At 40.4% G+C, this 19616-nt stretch overlaps 3 protein-coding genes across 3 annotated transcripts; 2 read left to right on the top strand and 1 right to left on the bottom strand.

Annotated features, from left to right (window-relative positions):
* Positions 1–1559: 1559 nt before the first annotated feature.
* On the top strand, positions 1560–6434 carry dub (duboraya). The gene is made up of 7 exons (XM_061702051.1): positions 1560–1808; positions 2901–2981; positions 3864–3932; positions 4166–4231; positions 4306–4542; positions 4663–5019; positions 5102–6434. Exons 1-7 carry the CDS (start codon positions 1779–1781, stop codon positions 5120–5122), a joined length of 861 nt encoding a protein of 286 aa, XP_061558035.1. The 5' UTR covers positions 1560–1778; the 3' UTR covers positions 5123–6434.
* Positions 6435–6701: 267 nt separating this feature from the next.
* guca1d (guanylate cyclase activator 1d) lies at positions 6702–11548 on the top strand. The gene is made up of 5 exons (XM_061702053.1): positions 6702–6841; positions 6954–7415; positions 7827–7976; positions 8733–8820; positions 8908–11548. The coding sequence occupies exons 2-5, from the start codon at positions 7218–7220 to the stop codon at positions 9027–9029; spliced, it is 558 nt and encodes a 185-aa protein (XP_061558037.1). The 5' UTR covers positions 6702–6841; positions 6954–7217; the 3' UTR covers positions 9030–11548.
* A 911-nt stretch (positions 11549–12459) lies between these two features.
* On the bottom strand, positions 12460–19375 carry alg8 (ALG8 alpha-1,3-glucosyltransferase). Its single transcript, XM_061702050.1, has 13 exons — positions 19281–19375; positions 18500–18578; positions 18201–18394; positions 17998–18107; positions 17535–17602; positions 17334–17460; positions 16683–16786; positions 16480–16600; positions 16040–16179; positions 15032–15171; positions 14842–14939; positions 13845–13917; positions 12460–12913 (listed from the first exon to the last, which is right to left on the bottom strand). The coding sequence occupies exons 1-13, from the start codon at positions 19367–19369 to the stop codon at positions 12682–12684; spliced, it is 1575 nt and encodes a 524-aa protein (XP_061558034.1). The 5' UTR covers positions 19370–19375; the 3' UTR covers positions 12460–12681.
* Between the last annotated feature and the right edge of the window lie 241 nt (positions 19376–19616).

Here is a 19616-nt window from a genome sequence, read left to right as displayed (position 1 = left end):
AGTAGTATAACTGTATATGACATAAAGTAGCTAAAACTAGTTAAAACAGTGTAAAAGAGTTGAGAAAGTGAGAAAGAGGAGTTAACAGAACTCATCAAACCCTACTTTATATAAAATAACATCATGTAGTTCATATTAAGTGCTTCAAAATAGTTCAGGGTATATTAAGTGTTCTTTATACATTGCTAACCATTAAAAGTACTTCAATAGCTAACTGCATACACAAGTAGTTTCCATTTTGGAACATATTCAAAGGAACACACCTCATAGGGGATCCGATATTCGTGGGATTGAGCTTTTTGTTTTTTAATTAAAGAATGCAGAAGGAGCGTGGTCTGCATCTGAGAAATGATTAACATGTGACTGAACATGAGCTGCTGTGTATCTGTAGTGTTCTATATTTAACCCGCGGGCCTGCTCGGTCTCTCTCGCACATACTCGACATAAAGCAGCCCAGACGCCACCAGCGGGATGGAGGTAAAACTCTTCTAATGTTACGTCTGCCTGCTTTTGTGTCTTTTGTTTTTGTTGCAAAGTTTGGATTTGAGCGGCCAGACAGACATGCAGCAGCTGCTTTTATATCGCTTTTTATTATTGCTTTATTCTGACTTATTTTGGACTAAATATGCCAATGACTGACACGGCTCATATTTGCTTTTTGCATTATTTTGAGCGTATAATTTTAAATTATTAAGCAAAACCTATTTTTTTCTCTGTTGCATACAGTTTTGGTTGTTTCGATGCATAATATGCTTCTGCTTTTTAAACAACATTAAAGCATGCAATACACATGTAACACGACCATCAGACTATAATCTCTTGACAAATAAAATGGACATTTCATACATGCAGTGCTTTGTTAAACCACCTGTCCTTCCTCAAAATACAAAAAGAGACAACCTTTCCTTTCCAGTGATCGGGAAGAGACCATCCAATGTTGTGAAGTGCTTTAATGCGGACTTTTTCAATTGAATTGATCGGAAAGAGGCCATCCAGCACTGTGAAGTGCTCTAATGCAGATTCTTTCAATTTTAGTGATTGGTAAGAAACCATCCAGCATCCTGAAGTGCTTTAATGTGGACTCTTTCAATTTCAGTGATCAGGAAGAAACCATCCAGTGTCGTGAAGTCAGTGTCGTGAATTACTTTGATCTGGACGCTTTCATTTCATTACTCAAGAAGAGACCATCCAGCTTTGTGGAGTTGCAGACTCTTTGCATTCCAGTGATCAAGAAGAGACCATCCAGCATTGTGAAGTGCTTTCATGCAGACTCTTTTAATTCAGAGGATCTTGACACTGGCCGGTGGTCTACTAAAAGTCTTGGGCATTTTGTTTTCTAATCCTTTCAAAAATAGAATGATTAGTTCTCAAATGTAATCAACAGCTTTCGTTGCAGTCGTCGGCTTTAATTCTTATGTTGATTGGTGGCACAGGAGAGTTCCAAGTGAACTGAATCTCTCACTGAATGAATCAATCAGAACAACAGCAGATTACTGTCAAGCTTGTCAGTAATTTGTGTGTTGAACTGATGTTATTTTGAGTTGTGCTGTGCTGCGTTGTGATGAAATAGAAAGCTGCAGAGCTGTCTGACTTCCTGCAAGCTCTACGTGAGACACACGCCTCGTGTTTGCCACAGCGATAGAAAAGATATTCTTTTAAAGTAGTTGCTCAAATATTGCCAATTTTGTTTATATTTGTAAACAGACGATACAACGGCGTACAAATCAGTGATTGGGTGAAGTGGCTGCTGGAATTGCAGTTTTTACAAAGGGAAAAAAATGCAGGAAGAACGGGAACAAGAAACTGAAGTAAGTAAAGATTTTTTACCATATACTCTTTTCTTCAAAGTCAAATTAATCTTTTACAATCTGTTTCTTCATTGACTAAGATACGAGTGAAAAGCCAAAGCTAATCAGCGATCATCGCTGTATGTGTCAATGTCTTCAGTGATGATCATTTTGATATGAGGGCCATGTTAGTATTTGTATTTTTTTTTTAAAGTCTCTTAATATTATGTGCAGTTGGCCACTTGCCACAATAGCTAACCTCTTCCCCAATCTGATTTTCTTGGTGTAATATTGCTTGCAGCCACTACAGGGCGCCTGTAAGGCTCAAGTGGGTTCCTGTACACCTTTGACTTCAACACTATGTGAAATAATAATTGGTTGGAATATGAGTTAGGACAGCACAAGGTCTTAAGTCTTTAAAATGTACATTTTTAGTCATCAAAGTTGGAAACTAGATGTCAGGAATCATTCCGAGTAGCACTCACGCACACGGACATGCAAAGAGAAACACGTAGAAAGAGGAAGTGGTGCAACAGTTGGGTGTTTGTCCTTTTTTTTTTTTCCTGTCAAATTACAACTTAACTGCATGTGGTGCACACGCCCATGACCCTAGTGAGGATAAGCGGTCCAGAAAATGGATGGATGGATGTTCTCAATGTACAAGTTGGTCAAAACGACCCCACAAAACTTGAACATGTCGGTGTATTTGTATGTGCGAATAATCTTCCAGGCTGCGTGATGAATTCATTATCTGTTGAATGTGAGCAATGTGTGCCCTTCGACTGAAATGGACATGGATCAACCGCACATTAACAGCTGTCTGTGTGTCTGTGTGTGTGTGTGTGTGTGTGTGTGTATGTGTGTGTCTGTGTGCGTGTGTGTGTGTGTGAGGGAGAGAAAGAGATAGAGAGATAGCGGGAGAACGAGTGCGGGAGTGAGTAAGCGAGCGAGACTGTGTGAGTGAGTTAGCAAATGAGAGTGTGCGTGTGTGTGTGTGTGGCTGTGCTCCAAAAGTGACATAAGTCTGCGTGCACGTGTGTGTGCGTACGTCAACAAAATGTTGTGTAGAGGTGTCACCTGATTGTAACTGAACTCCCTTCCATCCTCCCTCAGGAGAGGACGGCGTCCCGGCCCACTGTGGCTGAACTTGCCGGAAGGTTCAAAGGTGCATCTCCACCCCCTGCCAGCGAGACAGTGAGTTTGTTAACCATACATCGTAGTGACACTGATATAATAGCAGGGAATACACAATTCAACAGTCGGGTTGCGCTCTAGAGTGGGGTACACCAATCTACAATCAATCTGCTCCTAAAACTGTCAGGCATCGGTCGACATTCGACTATTGCAAATGTTAAACCTGTTCAATATTTGCGTTTGCTAATCTTTGCAATTTGTTGTTCATTAGATATTGTGGTCATTTTGATGTTTTCTGGTGCTGCTGTAGAAATAATCACTGTCAGTGCGAAATATTCAGGATATACAATATCTATATCATAATACAGTGATGGGCAAAGTGTGGTAGGAATACCGCTACTGGTACGCAGGCTCTCTCTAGTGGCATGCGAAATAATTATGAAATTCAAAACACTAAATGTATAACATTTACCAGATGCAATATCAAACAATAAAATAAAGCTTGCCGCTATTTCTCCAGCCGGTTTAAACTTTTTAATAATCCAGCAAAGTACAGTTCAGTTCTATTTAACTTTTAAGTAGAGTGCAATACATTTGCATTTGATATTTGCGTTTCATTTGCATTTAATACTGTATTTAAGCACACTTAGTTTTCAAATATTGAAGTGGAATTTTTTAAACGTTTTAAAAACTTTTTTAAAACTAACCCTTATCGCAATATATTTTAATTAAATCATCATTTAACGTGTTAACGTTACAGCTGTGCAGAATGTTAAACGTCTTTTTTAGGAAAAAAAACTTTACCTTGTTTTTGTAAACATATAGGCCTACTACATTATTTTAATATTGGTCAGTAAGGTCATTACTTTTTGAGGAAGTACTTGGTGTAAGAAGTTTGAGAACCACTGACTAGTATATTATGATTCAATGTATGTTTTTCAGGAAAAGCCAGCCAGACGTCGACCTCCTCGCTCCTTACAACTGCCCAAAACCCACGTAGACGAGCATGAGGTGAGAAGTGAATCCACTGATCTGAATTCTGGTGGTTAGAATTCATAGCTCCACCTCCATGTGCCTGAATTTTATTTAGATTCAAGCATTACCTGCTGAGAAATCCCACAGTTGAGAATCCCTGATATAAAGCGAAAATACCTGTACATGTAAACAAAAACGTAAAAAGAAAACAAAAAACATGACCACAGTTCAAAACATTTACCTGATTGAGCAAAACCAATGTTTATCAGAGGCCGACAGGTGTGACTTCCCCTGTCAAAGCCAAGAGGAACTCTGCCCTGATTGAGAAGCTTCAGGTGAGTCCACGCTGCTCATCCTTCACTCCACCATCACCATCACCCCTATGACATCATCATGCTTCCTCTTCCAGACCAACCTGGTTCTGTCCCCCGCTGCCCTGCTGCCCTCACCCAAAAGCCCCGGTTTCAGGCTCCTGCCACACTTTAGCCCGCCGTCCTCGCCCAGCCCCACCACGGGGAGCCCCTCCTCCACGCTGACATCTCCCAGTCCCGTTTCCACATCTCTGGTGACCGAGGAGGAGGGGCCGGTGTCGTTTGAAGCCCCTCCCACTGCGGCGGAAGGATCCCTCTTGATAAACGTGAACAAGGTCGCTCAGATAGTCACTGTTTTTTCTCCCTTAATTGATTAGCAAGAATTCTGCTGATTGCAATAGTTCAAGCATTGTTGATCAAGGTCGTTTACTAAGTTCTGATTGGCTGTCCTCTAGAGCCGAGCTCGCCACTCCCTCAGGCGACGCCCTCCGTCCCGCCGCCACAGGAAATCCAGTAGTGGAGAGGAAGTGGGTGTGGCCACCGAGGAGACGGACACCCCCGCGAGTGAATTAGACCATAAAACAACACAAGGAGAAGGAGAAGATGTCTTCAGTAATACGAATGGAGATCATATGAAAGAGGACAAATCAGACCAAACCCCAGAAGAAGGCCAGACCAATGGGGACATCCATCTCCGAGGAGAAGAAGAAGATGAGAAGGAGGGTCAAGATGGAGTCAGTGTTGAGGAAGATAACCAGGAGAAAACCTCAGGAGAAAATCCAAACAACAACCAAGAAGAAGAAAAAAGTCTTGTGAGTGTTTGTCATGAAAAGTTTTAGGGTATCTCTGTTTCTTTTGCCCATGAAGGATTTTTTTTCTTTGTCTGCCCTATAGGGTTCCACGTATCAGAGTTGATGAGAAGTTGAACAAGGTCGTGGTTTCTGAGCCACTCCAAGGGTTTCTTAGTTCGGAAGCACTGTGGGACCAAAGACTTCCAAAAGAGAGCGGAAACAAACTCTTTTCCACAGAGATCCCACAACATTGGCACATCAGCGCTGTCACAGAATACCTGGCATCAATCCGCCTTTGTTTTTGAAAGACAGCATGAGACAATGAGACTGAGACTCTTACATAAAAAACAATTTTTTCCCCTCTGTGTTTCATTTTTAGGTGTCAAGTTTTGCACACTCTGATCCTTGTCGCTACTTCTGCAAGAGTTTTCATGACATAAAACTACCAGTTTACAACACATTGACTTTGTGTTAGCTCATGTTGCTCACACACAGATAACAGCACTAGTAGTACTGTTTATCAAGGTCACTGAAGGGTCTGCGACTCGAACTAGTCATCTCCTGATTACCCAACAGCCGCTTTCACACCAATACAATGCGCTGTTAAGAAATATTGCGGGAATCAGACTCACAAAGGCAGAGAAATACAGGATAATTAAAAGTGTAGTAGTAGTGTGAACAGTTCCGCAGTCAAACAATTCAGAATTTGACCAAAGAATCACGTCTGAAATGCCCTCGATTCCAAATGCCATGACCGAAAGGTGTTATTTAACTACTTAAATCATGGTCATTCAGCAGCGCTGATGTCTCACATCCTTGATCATGTTCAGATGACAAGAGGATTTCCCTAATGTTGGCCTCCTTCCACACTGTTCAGCCACCCTTAATTCTCACGAAAGTTAATTTAGGAAATGACCAGAAGGTAAAACTTGCCCTTTCGCTGTGGGTTTAATCTAATTTTGATAAGCGTTCTGATCTGATATTCAATCGCACTGTTGCCGCAAATATACACACAGGTGGAAAGTGAACACTCACTGACCAGGGAGGTCAAAGGCAAACTGGAAGGGTATTTGGTGGTCTTGGTGGGTAATGACCTCTTTCAAAGTGAAGACAAGGTTTTCAAGATGTCTTTTGTGCCTTCAGTTGAGGTAATCCAAGATCATGACAATTCAGACAGATCCGGATCACAACACAATAAAGACTATTAGACAGACTGTATATACTGTACACGCCCCTCTAAATTGCTTTAAATTCCTTCGGTTCGACATCCAAAGATGAGACGAGATAAACATTTTATCATTGATTTCCAGGTATTTACATCTGGATCAAATGCCTATTTTAGAAGATAGTAACTTTTGTCTGAATTTACTCGTTTTTTCATGAGAGAAATGTATTGGACTGACAGGAGCGTTTTGTTGCCGTGATTATTCGAACAATAAATTGTGCCTAATGTCAACAGTCCATTTCTGATTTGGGTTTTGTCTGTGAAGACGACGTTTTTACTAGTTTAGAGAGCTGTCAACGAGTGAAAAACAAGTAATTGTGAAGCTGAGAGAAGATTATTTTAGAGTGGGCTTAAGCTCTGTATCAATTGGTCTTGGACATACTGTATGTCATGCAGTCTACATTTCTAGTGGAGAGTCTCTTGTGTGGTCACCTTTGAATTAAAGGTGACAAGGTGCTGAAACAAGATCCAGCGGCCTTCTATCAACCGTTGTGGATGACCACGACCTAAAGAACTGAGATCTTTCTTGGCATGTTGCATTGTGATGACAAACTGCCGACTCATGATGAGGGCATGCTGTTTGGGCCGCCCAGTGGTGAACCTCTCCGTATGACCAAGGTATGTTATGTAACCAGGACCGGGGCAGGTAAAGCATCAGGACACAGCGGCATGGCTGCCTGATCCCATTAGAGGTTTTATTTCAGGATCTTCTTCTTCTTTCTCGTTCCAGGACCTAATAGGGTTAGAGTGTCCTGAAGTTTGCGCTCTGCCTGCACTGTCACTGATGCAGGGCCATTTGACCATCCTGGAGCTTGCTGGCCTCACTGCCATGGGGTTTTAGCCTTTTTTTCCTCCAAAAACGGACTGAATCCTCACAGCTAAATTTGTAGCTAGGGTCTTTGAATGAAGCCCTAAGCCCCCTAAAAGCATCACTCTTGACCACCACCGACAAGACTCTTCCAAACGAAGACTCTTCTTCCTTGGTCCGAGTCGGATGATGGGCAACCGCGGCTCCAGCCTGGACGACATCCTCGCTGAGGACATGCACCACTGGTACAACAAGTTCATGCGCGAGTCGCCGTCGGGTCTCATCACGCTGTTCGAGCTGAAGACCATCCTGGGCCTGAAGGGCATGACCGAGGATGCCAACAGCTACGTGGACCAGGTTTTCCTCACCTTCGACCTGGATGGGGTGAGCCAATCCTGATTTAACTTGGAAAGGTCCAGTCTAGCCGTGTAAGGCTGGATTATATTGGAAAGGACATTGTGGTTGCCTCAAAACGGACAGACATCTTCAGTACAGTATAGTGTCTCACTTGCTAAAAATACAAAATACTTTTTCCGTCACAAATCAAAGTGTTTAAAATAATCTCTTTAGTGAAGCAGAATCTTTGTCAGATCGCTGTCTAATTGGCTTAGGAGCAACAGCGTGCAGAGCCATGATCCCGGCAGTGTATTTATTGGATTCAGAGTCATGATGAGGGGGATTTAGGAAGTTCAGTAAACAACAAAAGCGATCACCAGTTTTATGTCATTTGGCATTTTTGGTGGGGTATCAGGATATTTTCACGAGAAATAACAATGACATGCTCTCTCTATACAGGATGGTTATATCGACTTTGTGGAATACATCGCCGCCGTCAGTCTAATGTTGAAGGGGGAAATCAACCAGAAGCTGAAGTGGTACTTCAAACTCTTTGACCAGGATGGAAACGGAAAGATCGACAAGGAGGAGTTGGAGACTATCTTCTCGGTAATTAGGATGCATATACAATAATACAATACAATACAAAGGCTTAACCCATGATTCTGTTTTACATTCCGTATTACTTTTTTGCTTCTTTACATACTTTTTGTCAGACAGACTGGACAGATTCAGGCCAGATGCTTAGTCACAAAAATCACCTATTTCCAAATGTTGTGAGGTTGTTTTTTTTGTTGTTTTTTTTTGTAATAACTGAAAAACCTGGGGGGAAAAAGACAAAAACTAGAGACAAAAGCTTCTTGTTGGAAATATAGTCAAATGCTGTTAAAAGAAGAAAATACCATTTATTTTGAGATGTGGTATTTGCATTTGGCAAAAATCTGACTTCCTGTCCATACACTTTTACCAAATTTAAATTCAGGATTAAGGAGACGGACACCCCCGGAGGATTAAGTGCGAAATCAGTCAAGTGCTAATCTGCTGAATCAGATCAATGCATCAGCCATTAGCAAGCGGCAGGAACAGGGACTGCCGACCCTGACCTAGTTTTGTTGCTCAGCAGTTAACCCTCATAGCACCACCTCTCCGACGGGGATTCCTGTTTGCGTTGGAACATTTAACCACTTACTTATAAATATGCACAATAACCAATAATGTGATGTTATTTATGTAGATAAACACGAAAAAGCTGGGCGTTTACGTGAAAAGTTGGACTGATAAGAAACCTTATGTGACCTAGCGGAAAACAGAAACGTGACTTGCGATAGGTAACATTAGCTACGACGTCTTTGTCTCCTCTTACAGGCCATCCAGGACATCACACGAAACAGAGATATCGACCCTGAAGAGATCGTCACTCTCATATTCGAAAGAATCGATGTGAAAGGAGACGGTAAAGCACACTACAAAAATAGACTGATAGTTGTCCTGCTGTTATGCTAAGCTAATGCTAAGGTACCTCCCTAATGTATTTGCGCAGGTGAGCTGACCCTGGAGGAGTTCATCGAGGGTGCCAAAGACCACGAAGACATCATGGACATGCTGAAGAATCTGATGGACTTGACGCCGGTGTTGGTCATTATTGTGGAGGGTCGTAGGTAATGAGGGGTCAAGCTGACCGGAAAACAAAACAAAAACTGTTTAAAAAAAAAAAAAAAAAAAGAACCTGCTTCAACCCCCAGAGATTAGTCAGTGACGGACCGTCGTCTCCGGCGATCAGGTGGGCAGAAAAACTCCAAACCAGAAAATTTGGGATTTGCCTGTATACTGTAAAAGTATAACACATAGCTTTGATTATGCATCTTTGACGAAATTCAATATTATAAAAAAGTTAATGGCAAAGTGTATTACTTTTCCTTATATAGTTAACTATTGTGCCTAACACTATAAGTTCTGTTCATAATATTAACATAGGCTACTTTAGGTCGTCAATAATCTATCAAATCAAAATTAATTTGGTCATTTATGCTGACTCACGACATTTTTATCTCTGCTGTCATGTATATTTAGTGACACTATTCCGCAGTGCATGTTGTGGTTCTGCTGTGGCTCCGCTGGTTTTTGCTCTGATCCTCTACACGGATTGGCTTGTAATGGAGAACCACATGAAGCGCCTTTCAACAAAGACCAGTAGTCCTGTCCATTGGGAATCATTTTCAATGAAAGCTTAAGCCAACAAGTGTCTAGATGATTGATGTGAAAAAATATTTTTTAAAGGAGAGACTAGTTTGAAAACTTTTTTATACTGTGTTTGTAATAAGATCAAGAGGCTAACGTACATTAAATTCTAAACTTACTATTGTGCTCCAGAGAAAATGAGTAGAAATTAATAATTACCTGCTAGTTGACAGCTGAGCTTGCTAGCAATAGTGCTAACGTTATTGTTCATTTGATTAGAAATCACTGCTCAACTTGTAACTAACAGTTGGATTCAGTTCAAAATTTGTTAAATTGGTTACAATGACTGCTAAATGACAGGTGAGCTGGTTATAATTCATGTTAAACTAGACTACCTAAACCTGTGCTAACCTAGTAACTGATACCCAAACTTGTTAGCATCGGTGCTAAGATGCTACTTGCTTGGTTAGTGATTAAATTACTTACAGTATAAACTTATGATAGTTTAAATGGTTCAAATCACTTCTGACAATTTATCTAGCTTTAACTAATTCTATTTCATTATCTAAGTGGGAAAACCCTGTGGTAAACCTAGTAACTGATGGCCTAACTTGTTAGCATCAGCACTAAGATTCTAATTCATTGCTTAAAAGATGAGAAATCACTGATAAACTTATGATAGTTGAACTGCTTAAAATCACTGCTAACTGACAATTTAACTGGTTTCAATGCTATGCTACGATCCAAGTGGGAAAACTGCTCACCTGGTAACTTATAGCTGAACTCTGAATACAGAGTCCTCTAGCACTTAAAGCAGTTTGAATGACTAATATAGCAATAGTCCGGTGCAATGACCATTGAGCAAAGGGCGCCGAGACTTCAAGGAGTGTATGCAAGTTTAAAGTGACTAGTAGCGCGATAATCTGGGACAATGTTGATTGTGCAAATGTTGCAGATACTCCTCAGTCAGTGTGCAAGTGGTGCAGGTGCTACTCTGGCATGAGTGGCCAGTATTGGTCAACAGATATGCAAATAGTGCAGCATGACGAGACTACTACAGTGAGTGCACGAGTAGTATATAATTGGCCCGACAGAAATGTGAGAACAAACTCAAGACAAAAAAAATGGCAGCATGAAAGAGGGAAGAAGCTGTTGGAATGTCTGCTAGTTCTAGTTTGCATTGATCAGTAGCGCCTACCTGAGGGAAGGAGCTGGAAGAGCTGGTTACCGGGATGTGGAGGGTCCAAGAGGATTTTGCATGCTCTTGTCTTAGTTCGGGCAGCGTGGGTAGGGGGTACTTGCTTACATTGTTTAGAATCAGTGCTAAACTTGTATCCCATAGTTGAACTGGTTAAAATCACTGATAACTTATAGTTGAAGTGGTTATAACCAATACTAACTCACTATCAAAGTGGGAAAAATGACTAATCTGGTAACTGACAGCCACACTTTTTAGCATCAGGGCTAAACTGGGTAGCTGCAAGTGGTAATGTAAGTGCTAACCTGTTAAATAGTTACTTAAATTGGTTAGAATCAGTGCTAAACATGTAACTTAAAGTAGAACTGGTTAAACTCACTGCTAACTGACAATTGAACTGATTATAACCAATGGTAACCTACAAAGTGTGGAAAAATCTGTGCTAAACTGATGACTGACAGTCAAACGTTTTAGCATCAGTGCTAAGATACTAATCAATAACAAATTTGGTTAAAATCGCAATTCTAACAAATAGTTTACTGATTGAAATAAGTGTATACTTGGGAATTAATCTCTGACCTGGTTGAATTCAATGCAAACCGGCTCACTAATAGCTGAAGTGGTTTGCAATGAGTACTAACGTGGACAGCCGAACTTGTTAGCATCTGTGCTAAGCTGGTAACATGCTTAGTTACTGATTATCAAACATTTTTGTGCAATAGATTTTTTACAGTGAGTCCCCTTAAGTTCATTGTAACTAATCAAGTTGTGTGTTGCCTTATCAATAAAAAAAAAGTGTTTTCAATGTTTGTTGTTTAACTCCCTTAATTAAGAACTGAAAGTTGTTGAGCGTCATTATGATCTATATCTTATATATATACACAATATACACACACACACACACACACATACAATTTAATCACTACTATGCAAACAGAAAATTGTTGAATTAAAAATGGTATATAGTTGGTTGAAATCCCAAAGTACTCCCAATGAAACCTGCATGGAGCTTACGGTATTGATTGAAGGATAAATTATTTTCTCAAATCAATTTCGCACCAGGTGTGTAATTTATTTAGATTCCTCCTTAATGACGGACAGTACTGCCCCATACAATTCTGGAATCGAATGTGACAAGAGGGATAGCCTCCACACCCGCGACCCTAGTGAGGATAAGCGGTTCAGAAAATGGATGGATGGATCTTTCCTACAGCTAGTATCCTGTCTTTTGTTTTCTTCTCTTCCTTTATTATTTAGCTATCTTTTCACTGTCATTTCCTTTTCTTTCTGTCACTCCACTTTAAAACTTCGTTCTGTCCGACTGAAATTTTCAACTAAACAGTGGCAGTATCATGAACTCCAACATGGCACAGTAAAACTCTTCCAGCATAAAAGGGATACAGATTCTCCAATCTGCTTGACTAACAGCCGAACAGGTCGTGTAAAAAATATAAATAAAAATGACAAGACCGTAACTGCAATTTGATATAGTTTGATACTGTGCTGTATTCATCCCCTGACCAAAATTAAATTGTAATAATACAGTATTTTGATTTGTTATTTAGAATGGTCCTACATTTAAGGGTGTCACTATTAACTCAAAATCGTTAGTTGTTAATTAAATTAAACATATGATAGCCTAAAAAAATATATATACACACACTAATTAAATACAGTTTAAAAAATTAAAAAACACTCCAGTAAGTTTTGGTCCAATTGTCTTTAATTAAAAATGGGAAATAAAAATACATATCTATTCAGGATAATAAACAATGGGACACAAACACGCTAACAGGCTAACACACGCTGAAGCGCTGTTATCATTAAAGCAGAAACTTTACTGATCCCTTGTGGGAAACAGTCCAGTTGCGTCCCTGCTTGTTGCCCGGCCGACTAACTTCACATTCAGTGCAGGAATCAAATCCGCAACCTGGCGTCTCACAGCTGTTTGGATTTTCTGCCACCGCCCCGCCGCAGTATTGTGATGTATAGACGCACGAAGGAGTAGGAGACGCCCAGCGAGGCATACACGGATGTCGCCAGCAGCGGCAGGAATGGTAGCTTCTGTTGCCACGGCGACAGAGGAAAGACTAGCTCGCAGGCGACGGCCACCACAACCAGGCCCGACAGGTAGACCGCCTCCAGTGGACGCAGCAAAGACCCCTGCGCACTGAAATGAGCCAACAGTTCAGCAACATAATCTACACAAAGCATTGTGCATTCTATAATATAATATGATACGATATATTTCTGTACTGTCTTCTAGTTATACTTGTACGGAGAAAACAAAGAATAAAGTCATAATTCAATGAGAATAAAAGTGGAATTTTGTGAGGAAAAAAGTTCCATGTTAATGAAGTTGGAACGTTATGAGAAAAGAATAAAGTCCTAGTTGGAGACTAATGCATTACACAGAGAAACACAATAAAAGTAGTTTCATTTAAGAATAAATTCTAATTTAAAAAGTTTACATTTTACGAGAATAAAGTAATTTATGAGAAAAAAGTAATTTCACTCGTCTTAAATCTTAATATTAGACCTATAATTTACGAAAGACGTTACGTTCAAGTCAAAAATTGAGAAAAAGGTATTTTGATAATTGTATGATAGTAATAAAAGAAAGGTCCTAATAGAATAACGTAAAAGGAAAGGCAATTTAATGAGAATAATATTGTGATTTAATGAGAATAAGGTCGGAATTTGAAGACGATTAAGTCATTGTAATAAGTCATAAGTAATATTGTGATCATAAAGGTATACTTCCATTAAGATGACCGTTGAGGATTTGGTGATGATAGACTATGATAAACTTGATAAACACTAAAATAGAAAACATCCAATTAAATCCATTTTATGCTGGTAACATTACAACTTTTTCCTCACAATATTTAAGAACATCATCATCATCATTGTAGTTGTTTCTCGTACTCTTTTCAGTGTGGTCCTAATGCAATACAAACGTACTGTAATTCATAGTTATGATGTGAAAACATGGTTTACTTCCCACCATCGTATGACGATACTTCCAAACAATATTAACTCATGTTGTTCTTATTTATGGAAACGCTCAGAGATAAGGGAGCGGGCCATGTTTCTCACACCTGTGGAGTTTCCCCAAGGCATCGAACGAGAAGATGGTGAACATCAGCATCAGCGCATATTTGATGGGCAGCTCTGCGTAAGAAACAGTCGTTTGCATCACCTCACGATCACAACACATGCGGTACGATTAATACAGAAAGATTTGAAGTCTAAATACAGCGGTGCCTTGACTTACAAGTTTACGTTCCGTGACCACGCTCACACCTCAAAACACTCTTCTCTCAAATCATCTTTCCCTATTGAAATGTATGGAAATGCCATTAATCTATTCCAACCCCCCAAAAACAACAAAAATGTTTGTAATGTGTTTTTAATAAGAAAAATAACTCTCTACCGCATTGTACTTTATAAAAACATACAGTAATAACATTGTTAAATAGAATGTGAGGAATTAAACAGTTTGACATACTACACAGATTTGATGATGAAACTTGGAAGATCGTCGCAACTAAGCTGCAGAGAATAAAGAATATACAGTGGAATAAAGAATACACAGTTGAATTATCATACTGTCTGTGTGTATGTGTTCCTTTCGTTGGTGTTGAAATATAAGTTGTTCATAAAGTTTATAATTACCACAACATCGGTGCTGTTTTGTTAGCCCATCTATGGTGTTTCCATTATATGTTAGGTTAATGCTAGTGGATTTTTGTAAAGCAAAGTTATGCAGCAATTTTCTTTGTTCCATTTTAAGTTGACAATAAACTTCAACTGGGAATGACAATAAACTGCTTGAATCAAGCACTTGGCGTCTTTTTTGAAGAATTATTCACTATCTGCCAAACTGCTACTTTTTGTTAAGTGCGCTGCCACCAGCTAGCGCGCTATCGCAAATTTTTGCTCACAAGTAAAAAAAAAAAAAAAGAAAAGAAGAAAAAAAAGCCAAGGAACAAAACCTTGTAAGTTGGGTCACTCGTAAATCAAGGTACCGCTGTACAGAGTGAGTTTACAGATGGTGGAATGACAGCTAAGACGGTCAGACTCCATAACATGTACCTGCTGGAGTGAAGAGCAGCGGGAATAGTGAGTAATGACCCGTGGTGCTCAGAAGCAAGAAGATCCCAGCATCCTCTCTGCTCTCCACTGCCAGCAGACTACGTCGGGGGGAGAAAAAAAAAAATACACAAATCTTAAAATGACCAACTTGTATTCTACATAGGAATAACAAAATGAATCAGTGGTGGACCTGAGAGGCAGAATAGCGATGAGGATGGCTTTCTCGTGGACGTGCCAGCCGAACGCGAAAGAGGCGAGCGCGCACAGCAGCAGGCAGCGCAGGAACCCTCGAGGGCCACGAGGACGGCACCAGATGGACGACAACGCCGGCTATCAAGTCACACACAAATGTCGAAGGACGTCAAGCTTACGTGCTTCAAATTTGGTAGCAATTGCACAAAAATAGTCTTTTGAAAGAAATGGGCAAAGAGCCAAAAATGGCTGCTTTAGACAAAAACTGCAGACTTCCTGTGTTGTTTCCGGCATGGCTTTTTCACGGTTTGTGGATTTACTTCACAGCTGTTGAGTTGTGGCCCATGAAAGCTTGTCACAATTTTTCCTGGACTTCTGTTTAAAAGTAATTTCCCGTCATAAAAATCATAATACAGTGGTGCCTTGAGATACGAGTTTAATTCATTCCGTGACCACGTCACTCAAAATACTCGTATCTCAAATTATCTTTCCCTATTGAAATGAATGGAAATACAAAAAAATGGTTCCGATCCCTCCCCTCCCCCCAAAACAAATGTTGTTTGTGGTTTTTTAATCAGGAAAAATAGCACTCTAGATTTTAACATAAAACATAGAGTCAAAACGCAATTAAATAGAGTATAAAGAATTATACAGTTTCTGCATCATGATTTATTTAATGCCGCAATCCAATTCTCTGTAATGCTCCTTCTGGTGTGCCCACCTTGGTCCAACCAATACAGACCAGTAGAACACAGTCATGTCATGCAGACACAAATGAAGAAGAACAGTATTTCTTCTACTTATACCCTGAGTGACTCAGTAAGATACTGTAATTTTAATTATTTTTCATAGAGAATAAACAATTTACCGGTATACCTGCGATTATTGTTATATTACATATACATGTGTTGCTCCACTGTTTGTGTTCAAATACCCATTGCCTGCTTTGATGCGAAGTGAGTGCTCTGACGAAAAAAGCAACAATAACAATAAAAATAGGACTGACCAGAATGGACAGCAGAGTGCAGACGAGTGTGACGGACGGAGTTACAGAGGGAAGGACCGAGTGCTGGAACTCCTGAACCAAACCGCCCGTCATGGAGGCCTGAGGGAGCGTTGTCTCATTCAGAAGCTTCAAACGAACACCTGGAAAACACTAGACATTATTTGTAAGTCGTCACTGTGGATTCCAAGTAAATTGACGCAACAGTAGAATTGGGATTGTTTTTTTCCCCGCTTTTGCGTTATGGACAGAACTCACCAAAGCAGGACATACAGTATGTGTGCTCAGACTGCAGTCCCACCACGACAGTGGTGGGACTGCAATTACTATTTTACTGTTTCATAAATTTAAAAAAACAAAAATATCACCGAATACATGCTTCCTGCCATCTGCAGTTGAGAAACTACATTATTTTCAAGAATATGTTCCGTTTACATTCTTACCCAGAATGGCCATGCTTTTATCCAGGACGTTGTAGAGGGCCCACACGTTTGGCGCCCAGTAGGCGTGACAGAGGCCTCGCTTGAAGGGGAAGAGGCGGGACAGCACCTGAGGAAGTTGACCCTGTAATACACACAAAACACGGTGATTCTTGAGTCCAGCCATCCATTTTCCATAGCGCTTGTCCTCATTAGGGTCACCTCACCATGGCAATAAACGGGCCGAAGGAAAGCGCGCAGACGGCCACCACGATGCTGCCGAGGGCGAGCAGGCGAAGCGGACTGAAGCTCCTCCATTTTATGGAGCCGCCTGCAGACAAAAACACAAAAAGTGATTCTGATTATTGATACAGGTAACATGTTTGCCCACTTAGAGCATAGGGTTGCTATAAGCACTAGGATCTTATTTTTAAGCATTGGAGGTGGAGAATCTTTTTCTTAACGAGGCCCATTTCAGTTTTAATCAAACTGAAATCTTGCATTGCCCACATGTTCAAAAAGGCACATGTACAAGCCCGCCTTACGTTTGTACATGGACATCTAAATGACTCAGAGGAGGCTTAGGAGAAAGTGATGTGTTTTATAACTTTTAGTCTTTTTTCAACATATTTTAACTGCTATTCTGTCTATTACCATAATCAATAAGCAACCATAAAAATTAGAGACTGCTAATTTAACCGTAAATGAGCAAACTTACAAATTCAGCAAAGGTTCAAATTATTACTGAATTTCTTCACCGCGTACACATTTTAGACTCATCCTGGAATTTTACCCCGAAAGCCGAATACAACCCCTAAATTTGTGTGAGTGAGGTGTGAGCATTTGAGGATCGAATGTTTTAGGTCTCTGTGTCATACCAATGTCGTCCTCCGTAAAGCAGTAGCTCCTCAGAAGGAAGATGCCGTACGCCGGAGCAACGTACAGGTAGATGTGCTTCAGGTTGAGCAGGATGGCAAAGAGCAGCGCCCCCTGCAGGTGCTGAGACTGCTCAAGACATAAAAGACTAGGTTCACGTATGGATTTGACAAAGCAAGAAGGCCTTTTCGAGTCATCTTAACCTGCAGGTGTTTGGCGACAGACAGCAGCAGGAAACCCAAGAGGAAGCCGTTGTACTGAAAATGAATGTCTGAGGAAGGACATCAATGCATGTTAAGGGAAGACGTTATATCAAGTAACCTGATACCAGTGTCCGCATTTTGTTGTTTTTATGCCTTATAGCGGTTAATTAAAGACTTATTACCACACTTCTCCCATTTAGTTAAACCACACCTAGTATGCAACTTGTATCGCGCAGTGTTTCACCCCCTTACATCTGGATTTTGGCCTGTTTTACTGCCACTTCTGCTCTCTCCTTGATCACTCCTCTCCTGCTCGGAAAATTGGCTGTCAAACAGTATTGGCTGTACCCTGCCTCTCGCCCAAAACTCAGCTGGGATAGACTTCATTTCACTCACTAGGACAAGCACAGCAGGTTTCGAAAATGAATGACTGGAGACGTTCAACTTGAGAACTGAAGGATACGATCAACAATTAGAAGGCCAAAGTTCCAGAGCAGCAGGACAGCAAGGACAAAAGACGGACGATTAAATATGTCCCGGGCACCTCTCCGATTCCGAACACACCTGCAGCACCTGCACACAAGATAAATAAAAGAATATCACTATGACGGCCAAATAAATACACAAATACTTACACAGATTTACACTAGTGGTGGCCACACTCACTCTCTGGCCGCGTAGATAAAAAGCAAGTCGGAGAAGATAACAGAGAGTCTCTGAAAGAGGACGGTGGCCGGACTGGCGTAGTTCAGGTTGTCCACGGCCAACATCTCGTTGTCAAAGTGCCGAGCGACATGGGAAAGGCCGAACTCAAACCAGGCGAATAGCGGCGGATAGTCCAGCGTCCACTCAGATGTGTTCTGCAAGGAAGACAAAGAAACAAAGACAACATCTTGTAGAAATTAACTCCCCAAATCAACACTGAAAAGGAAAAATAGGGGGGAAAAGCAGTGTTTTAAACTTACCTCGTGATACCACCTCGACACTGGCAAGCTGTGTGTGATGGCCAACCAGTTCCTGTGGACCTCAAAGTCTGTGGAGTGACTATAGAGACGCAGGTAAAAAGTCAGCAACATAAAAATCAAACACGACAATCGTTGTAATGTTTTTATTTTATTATTGGTTTATGCTGCCATAATATCCTTCCACTCATCCACAGTGCTACTCATGTCATAATAGTCAAAACAAAACGAAATAACCTGTTGTTGTTATTTTATGTACAGTATTCTTAAAAGGTATATGATGACACCAAGGGAAGGATGCTGTCATATTTACTTATACCAGATTTGGTACCTTCATGGAACGTATTAAGGATACGAACAGTTGTTTTCTACTTATTTGTATTAATGGCCACGACTAGAGATTTTCATTCAAATATTTATTGTAATTAATAAGACTATACTACGAGAGTACGCGAACTAAAATTCAGCCTCAAAAGGTGAAACAGCGACATCTTGTGACTATGAGGCTAAATGCAACCCATTTAAACAGACGTCATGCATTAGTGTGAAATTTTATCGGTGCGTATACTGTACAAGTGGCAGTATTTAATGTTAAAAAAAAAAACTCTACAATCTTCATAAATTCGTTATTTTAAAAAACTAAACCATATTGTTGTGGCGTTATTATCATCTTGAGCCATTCAGTCTGTGTTAGCCCGGATTCTAACAGGGTTGTTCTAAACGACCGTCTGGCTCAAATGGACTTAAAAGAACACATGTCTCACTTAAAATATATTCGACTCACTAGGCGTTGATAAACAGAGCTTTGAGCAGGGAAACCCCCAAAGCTAACGCTGGAAACCAACTCCCTCTGTCCACCGTGGCGGACGCCATGATGGCTCTTCCTTGATTGTTTGAATTCAAAACTTTACTGATAGCAAAGTAAATGAACAGTGTTAGGAAGATTACGTTGGAAATGTAGATACAATTATAAGTTAGACTGTTGTAAATGCAAGACGTAGTAGTTTTACTATTTCAATTATTTTATCAAGGTAATATAATTAATTAGATTTGATTACTTTTATAATTTTGAATATCTGCATTAACAGGATCCTTGGAAGTGTCCTCCAAAAAGTGGATT

This window comes from Phycodurus eques, chromosome 17 (genome assembly GCF_024500275.1).
Source record: "Phycodurus eques isolate BA_2022a chromosome 17, UOR_Pequ_1.1, whole genome shotgun sequence".
Lineage (NCBI taxonomy): Eukaryota > Metazoa > Chordata > Actinopteri > Syngnathiformes > Syngnathidae > Phycodurus > Phycodurus eques.
The sequence above is the reverse complement of the archived record's forward strand: the minus strand, read 5'-3'. Positions and strand labels throughout refer to the sequence as shown.